This window comes from Nicotiana attenuata, unplaced genomic scaffold (genome assembly GCF_001879085.1).
Source record: "Nicotiana attenuata strain UT unplaced genomic scaffold, NIATTr2, whole genome shotgun sequence".
In the NCBI taxonomy this organism is placed as follows: Eukaryota; Viridiplantae; Streptophyta; class Magnoliopsida; order Solanales; family Solanaceae; genus Nicotiana; species Nicotiana attenuata.
This window is the reverse complement of record NW_017675236.1, coordinates 32,551-40,738: the sequence shown is the minus strand read 5'-3', so window position 1 is coordinate 40,738 and position 8,188 is coordinate 32,551. Positions and strand designations below refer to the sequence as shown.

The window sequence follows — 8,188 nt, the reverse complement described above, 5'->3', positions numbered from 1 at the left end:
TTTCTTTCCATTTTTAACTTCTGGTTTTCCAATCTGTGAAGCCATTCTCGAATATGAGATTATTATTTTTTCGTTTTTTGTTTTAAGAAGAAAGAACCGTTTAGTTGGTTTGAGGTGAGAGGACCCGATTTTTCTTGCTAAGAGGGGAATCTGATTCTTTTTTAAAGAAGAGAGGAGTGAGCTCTTTTTGAAGATGATGAGGGAATGCAGAAGAAGGGGAAAAGCTGCGGCTCTTCTTCTATGTGTTAGGTCTGATCTTTAGGTTAAAAAAAATGGGTTTTAAAAGGAGGGAAAAAAAATGGTCGGGTCATGGGTTTTTGGGCCTGATTTGGGTATAGGATTGATTGGGCTGGATTGGGAAAAATTGAGTGGGTCTTTAATTAAAATGACCAATTTCACAAGACAAAACATTTTCCCAATTCTTTCTTTTATTTTCTAATTTTTCCTTTTCTTTTAGTTAAAATCCTACAACTTAAAAAAAAATCCTAAATTATCCAAAAGTGTGAAATTAAACTAATTAGCTAATTATAAAATTATAAAAGCTACTTAATCCTAAAAGAGAAAAAATCAATAAAAATAGAAAGTGTAAATATGAAGTATTTTTTGTGATTTTCAATTTTTTTTTATTTTTTATTTATGAAACAAGTAATTACTAGCTAATTCTAAAAAAAAAATCCAAATGTAATGCATGATATTTTTTTGTATTTTTTTCATGATTTAAATAAAACTTAAACATGCACGAAATGCATAAAATTCTACAAAAATTCCTAAAATGGAAAAAAATTAACAAAAATCTTTTTTCTTGGGATTTTATAGGAGTATTTCGTATAGGGCAAAAATCACGTGCTTACAGTCGTCGTCGTCGTCGTCGTCGTCGCTCACTCGCTCGGCTCGGCTTCGGATTCGGATTCGGTCAATTGATTGATTAATTTTTTGGATCAAATTTATTTATTAATAGTAAATATTAACGTAATATTATTAAATATCTGGTTTTTGTAACGGAAAATTAATATTAAATCCAAATTATCCGTTTTTTGTAATGGAAATGTAATTTCCTCAACGTTTGAATTCCCTTTTAATTTGCATAAATGGCCATTTACGTATGGCCATTTTACATTACTGACCACTGAAGAGTTGCACCTCTTCGTTTAAACTCAACAGGTCGGGGCTATAAATAGCAGTCCATTCTCTCAGATTTTCCATACGAAAATATGAATTCTCCTCCTTTCTTCTGCATTGTTTTAACTACAAAGAAAGCAACAGTAAGTGTGATTTGCTACCGATCATTGTGTTTGCTAAAACACTGGGGTTTGAAGTACCGCTACACCAGTGTGTAATTTGTTCTATCCTGGGAGGAAATAATCCACAACCTCGGGTACTAGAAGGGGATTAAGTTCCTTAAGGAAACACTGTGAATTCTGTGGGCTTAGATTAAATTTTGTTTCATTTACATTTCTATTCATACGTTATTTTATCTTCTCCAGAATTATATTAGAAATACAGTTTACTAACAAGCTTAAGGAACTTAATTATTTTCTGTATTTGTGTTATACTCACTGTTCTGGAGACTAAAACCTTTGTGATTTTCTACTCCAGTTTTGGAGATTAAAGCCTTCGTGGCGATTTTTTTCATTGGAGATTAAAATGTACGTGATTTTAACGTTTGTCTGTGTCATTCTTTTACAGAAATAACAAATGACAATGGGAACCAGATTGTTCCTACGGTGACTGCCAATGCATTGACAAGCTGAACAACACCGACATTGGCACCGGCAGAAAAACCTGAAAAATCTTTCGGGATTGATTTCAAGCGGTGGTAGCAGAAGATGTTCTTCTACTTAGAGACATTAAATCTACAGAAGTTCATTAAGTAAGATGTTCCTGTTCAGCCCGACGAAACTTCAGACAATGAACGCTTTCTCGTGATTGAGGCGTGGAAGCATTCTGATTTTCTATGCAAGAATTACATTCTTAGCGGACTAGAGGACGATCTGTATAAAGTCTATAGTAATGTGGGAGGAGTCTTCAGGAATACAAGTGGAAACTGGGTGCTGGGCTACGTGGGAAGTATTCAACACACTACCAACACACAGGCTGAGCTGCTAGCATTACTAAAAGGACTGCAAATCGCAGAAGAAAGGCAGCTAAAGCCCTTGGAAATAAACACAGACTCCACGGAGGTAATTAGAATGCTTAACAACGGAAACCTTCTCTTTGACTCAATATCTTTGGATGCAGGTCAATCGTCCAAAGACTAGGAGACGCGGTGGTGAAACACAGCTACAGGGAGACAGAAAAAGTAGCTGATTTACTGGCAAAGGAGAGTGCTAAGAAGAACTTTTTTGATAATATTCTTGTAACAACAGTTCCTCCGGTATTTGCTATACATGCTTTTTGGACAGACATCATAGGAAGTGCTTTCTCAAAACAAAGTTTTGGAATGTAATATTGATAACTATGGCCAAATGGAGGGGGAATTAGTATACCCCCACAAACAATGCTACTATTTTAGCCCTAACGAGTAGTATTATTTTTAATGAAATGCATCCCTTTAACCAAAAAAAATACGTAGCATATGATAAAAGTTTATCTCATTTGGTATTTATTTTAAATTAATAAATGTAATAAATATATTTATTATACTCATGTATATTACATAAATGTGATTAAATATTATTATTATTTAATTTCTTATCGTTATAATTAAATTACTTAAGTTGGTGTAAATTGATTATGAATAAATATATACGAATTGCATGTTACTTACTATAGGAAAAGAAAAAGGGGGAAATACATAGAATTAGGAGGAATGCTCCAAAAAAGTGAATGCCGTAGTTTAAGCGGGCTTAATCACGTGGGTTTGCCCATTCGTTTCGGACAAACTCCTCACCCCTCCTTGTCTCTTTCCGTTCTGATAAATTTGGTCAAAAACAAAATCTCTACATCTAGTCTTGTTCAAGCTACGCACGCAGTAATTAAATACTACTTACGTTTCTAAGCTGAGTCAGAAAAATCTCTAACAGTTACTCTTCACTCTTTCTTCTTTAGAAAGAGAGGGACATTTTGATTTTGTCAAACGTCTCGCTATCATCCATTGAACTGCCTACAACTACAATCTACAATTTTCAATTCTTGATTGCTTTCACATCAGGAGAACCTTACTTCCATTTCTTTTTTCTTTTTTTTTTTCGCTTTCTTGGAATTAAACAAATTCTCCAGAATTCACTTCCTGTGCTTCATTTGCAGCCAAAGATTCACCTGAGTTGTATTTAGCTATAGATCAACCAGCTCCACTCTCTGCATTGATAAAGGGTAAGCTTCGCTTTTGCTAAAAAGGGATGACGCTTTTGTGCTTTTAATTTCCTGCTCTGGCCCCTTTTTCCTCTTAGGTATCCCCAAGATGTACTTTTTCGCTGCATTTTTCTAATAAAAGAAGTAATAATCATTTATCTTTCTGACTGAATCTTTTCACCTTTCGTTCCTTTTTTTTTTGGGGGGGGGGGGTGGTGAGGGAGGGGGGGGGGACTGTGGATTTAAGGAGCTTTTTTTGGATTTCATGGGAATCTAATGATTAATTTGATTCCGCCTGTGTAAACTTGCTTACAATTGTCAGGATACCAGTTACTAGTTTGTATTAAGTCATGTTATTTCGTTTACTTTAGGTCCTGTGTTCTCTAGGAATCTTTTAGTCTAGAAATTTGTATACCTGTTTATGGAGAGCTTCTAGTTCTACTATTTATTTGTATTTGGTATAATATTGGACGGAGATGTGCTTAGATGGAGCGACATGGTCATGATAATTCATATAGCCTATGGCCACTTGATTATTTACTTGAAATTGAGGCGTAGTTGTTGTTTGTTCTACTTGTAGGGATATGCCTATGGTTTAACACATGACAGTAGGCCCAAAAAAATTACTGTAACTTTGAATTAATATGTCTGTCTTAATGTTGGACACCAGAACCCTTTAAATTTTTTCAAACTAGTTAGGTTTAGTGGCTTATTGTCTAAATATTTTATGGAACTTTACAGGTTTGGACTCTAAGATGTTGTAAGACTTTTCCAAAATAGTTTTAGGTTTGATGGTTTATTATCTCATACTATTTGAAATATCTCATCAACCCGGACAGGAACACAAGTCCAAGATTCAGATAAGTGGGGGAGCTATAATGTGGCCTGCACTTTACCATAATTAAACATCATGAGGAAACACAATACTTCATTGAGGAATTCAGGTACATATACTAGTCCATCAACACCAGAATATGGAGATAACCATTTTGGAGGATTTCAGAAAGGCTGGAGCTCCGAGCGAGTTCCGTTGCCAAACAACAACAGCAGGAGGCATATTAGTGCTACTGCATTGATGCCATTCAATAGTGGAAGGGCATTGCCTTCGAAATGGGACGATGCGGAAAGGTGGATTACTAGTCCAGTATCTGGTCATGGCATTCCCAAGACTTCAACCGTGGAAGCCCCGAGGCAGCCTAAGTCAAAGAGTGGACCTCTGGGCTCTCATTTTTCAACCTCTGTCCCAGTCCAAGAAGGTGGAAGTACAAGTAATTTCATAGCAAATTCACCATTTACAACAGGTGTACTGATGCCTGATGGTTTATCCATTCATTATGGTCCTGGCTCTGGCACAAGATCTAGTGCATTATATGGTGAGAATGGCATGGCTCGAGCAAGCACTGCTCCTGGTCTGTCAGACTTTTTTACTGAGTCTTCTTTACCAAGCTCCCCAGGTATGATTTTCCTCCTCTTTGCATATATTGTGCTACTTTCTTCTAGTTCATATCCCAAATATTGCATACTGGCCTGCGCAATTGAAACATTCATGTCAATTATATGTTAATGCATCATTTTATACCATAATTCTACTACTAAGACTCTTTGATTTTCAATTGTTTATCAAATAGCACCATCAATATCTTCCCTCAGTATTATCAGCACAAGAACCTAAACAGTTCTATGGTCTCTCTAGGAGTGTAAAATTTTATAGGTTCACCTGACTTAAATACTAAGCATTTGAGGGTATATTGTTCTTAGTGAACCTTGCATCTAGTCATCAGATCATATGGATCTTCTAACGAGTGCGGGAGCACTTCCTTGCTTTGATACGAAATCCATCTGATTGGAAGCGATAACACCATATCGTTTGAATGCAAAATATAAGCATGAGAACTTGTTAAGATATGAATCAAAAATTTTATGGTAGTAGAGGTGGCAAAATGGTTAAAAGAAAACAGTTATCCACCCATATTATCCATCAAAAAATGGGTTGGATAATGAACCATTTAAAAACGGGTCGAATATGGATAAAGAACCATATTATCCACTTAGAAAATTATTAACCAAATGGATAACCAATGGATAACTAATGTGTTTAACTTTTACATTTGTAAAGCCTCAAATTGGGGTTCCTCAAGTTTGGAAGTCTAAATTCTCTCATAAGTGATCATATTTAAGAAGCCATGGATAATATGGATATCCATATTATCCGATAATATGGATATCCATATTATCCGCCGGATAAACCCGTTTTTTATCCCGTCTCAAATACGGGTCGGATCGGATAATTTATCTGTTTTTTGAATTATCCGTTTTGACCCGCTCATATCCGACCCGCCCGTTTGCCACCCCTATATGGTAGAAAAAAGGAAGGCAGTTTAAATTAATTATCAAAAAAAGGGGGACGTGGGCAGGTGAAGTTTCCAAGAGTTGATTTGGCTAAACAGCTTATGTAGCCAACAGATAATGTGCTATCTTTATCTACAGAGATTTCAAGTCAGGTTAATTTAGGCATTTAGACAAAATAATATGTCTAGTAGTCTTCATCCATATGACCTTGTAGTAGTTACTCATTCTTCTTAACACCGCATGCGCCTCCTGATTTCCATTATTTGAACAAGTCATGTTAGGTATTCTTCTGTTTACAAGTAAACATTTTAAAATGTATTGTGCATCACCTAGACCAAAGTATATATTGAAAGAAAAATGTATTCTTGGCAAAGTGTAATCTATTAATCTGTTTTTGCTGATGGAATACAATGGCCAGATGATAAGCCTGATGGCACCAATGAAACAGATGCTATTTCGTGTGTAGTTACACGCAGAGACATGGCAACACAAATGAGCCCTGATGGAAGTACACATTCCTATCCCAAAAGAAGATCGCCTTCAATCCTTTCTGTAGAGACAAATAATCAGCATTCTGCTAAACTTGAGATTAGAGATGTACAGGTAGACAGAGGACCCCCCATATCCGGACAATCTGAGAAAAACGGAGTAACGAAAATAAGGAAAGACTTGCAAGATGTGAGTGACTCGAATTCGCGGTGGGATGTTGCGGATGCAGCAAGGAGCATGTCAAAGTATGCTGTCATTTCATGCTTTTGATACTCACGTCGTGTAAAACGTCTCCATCCTCACTTGAAGAAATGACAACCAGCATATCCTTAATGTTAATTTACTATTTTTGCAAGTTTATCGAACAATTTAGACAGCTAGCCTATATATAAGATGGAGTAACGCATATTCTTGCTGATACTTATATTTCAAAATAACAAAAAGCTCTGTATATTCTCTTCCTACTCCAATTATATTATGTATGGTCACTAAATTTTACCAACTAGAACAGTAAAGTCAAGAAACTATCTTTTGTCGCTGAACTCTCTACAATAGTGACGTAACGAATTTCTCATATTAAAGCAGCTAAGCCTATCCGCTATTACAGTACATTCGTGACTTTACTGTTATACTGTTACAGGCTAATGTGTCAAAAAATAGTTTTATGACTTCACTGTTGTAGTAGATGAAGTTTGGATATGCATGGAAGCAGTACATTGATGTTTCTTTATTCCTGTATTTGCAGGCAGCAAAGAGAGGAAGCCAGGATTACAGCTTGGGAGAACTTGCAGAAGGCTAAAGCTGAAGCAGCAATCCAGAAGCTGGAGGTCTCTCGGAACATCTGATGCATAATTGTTTATCTACAGATTCCTACTTGTCTTTGAATAGTGCAGAACTGACTCAACTTCTTGTATTTCGGATCTCAGATGAAACTAGCAAAGAGGAGGTCGGCATCGATGGATAAGATCATGAACAAGCTTAGACTTTCTCAGTTGAAGGCTCAAAAGATGAGACGTGCAATATCAGAAGGTCGTCGAAGAACTTCAAAAAAACTCTTCCCTTTTCAGAAGTATTTCAAGATTGGCTCTTTCAGCAGTTGCTTTTACTGCGGTGTCCATTAGTTGGGCGATATTGTTTCTTTTTCGATGCTTACAGAAAGCAGAGCGCGATTTATATATGGTTCTCGTCAAAGCTTGGAGGATATTTCATTCTTGGTGATCAATAGAGTTAAAGATGTCATATGTCATTGAATTCAGTGTTGACCAACATGTTGCTATATATTCAAAGAGAAACACCTGTCTTTGTTGAATTTTGTAAAACTATTTTTGTAAATGGTTATAAAACAGATAGCAATGAGGGACTGAACATTATGAGTACATATCCAGAAAGGTCAAACTGGAGGTATTATACCGATATAGCAAACTAGCAGCAACATATTGAGACTTCTAAATCTTCATAAGAAAAAGATTTATGAAATTTTTTACCTCTGAATGGGAATTTTTATGGGACAGGGGGACCCTTTTGTCATGGAACAAAATAAAGGCATTAATGAAGGTTAAAAGAAAATAATTAACAATGCTACGGAGAGAGAAAGAAGACTATAAAAGAATAAAAGATATGCCTTCAAATTTATTGAATGTTGAAGAGTAGCACAATAAAAGATATTGTGCAAGATGTTCACTGTAGAGGGAGTAGATGGCTGTCATGCCCGACTATGCCTTATAAAAAGGATTAAACGGTCGTTGCAAATATAATCCGGTTTATAAGTCCGGAGTCGAATCCCACAGAGAACTAAGGCTTAGCTATAGTTGTTGACTATCACTAAGAAGATAAGCTTGAACAATTCCTAAGTTATAATTATTAAGATTCTTATATCTAATTAACTAAATAATTAAAGTAGTAGATTAGCAACTAAAGATACTACGGGTTGGAGAAAAGATTAAGGAGGTCTAGAGTTATGATTTCCCCAATTCCCAGAATCCTTCCCCCTACGTCTTCTATAATTTCGCCTAAGTATTCTCTACCGATCATGAGCGCTTTGAGTGTCATAATTCTCTCC

The 8,188-nt window shown here is 35.9% G+C and overlaps 1 protein-coding gene across 1 annotated transcript; it reads left to right on the top strand.

The window, feature by feature from the left end:
• The first annotated feature begins 2,890 nt into the window (after positions 1-2,890).
• LOC109219835 lies at positions 2,891-7,542 on the top strand. The gene is made up of 5 exons (XM_019384302.1): positions 2,891-3,312; positions 4,131-4,745; positions 6,059-6,374; positions 6,875-6,956; positions 7,056-7,542. Exons 2-5 carry the CDS (start codon positions 4,202-4,204, stop codon positions 7,248-7,250), a joined length of 1,137 nt encoding a protein of 378 aa, XP_019239847.1. The 5' UTR covers positions 2,891-3,312; positions 4,131-4,201; the 3' UTR covers positions 7,251-7,542.
• Positions 7,543-8,188: the final 646 nt, after the last annotated feature.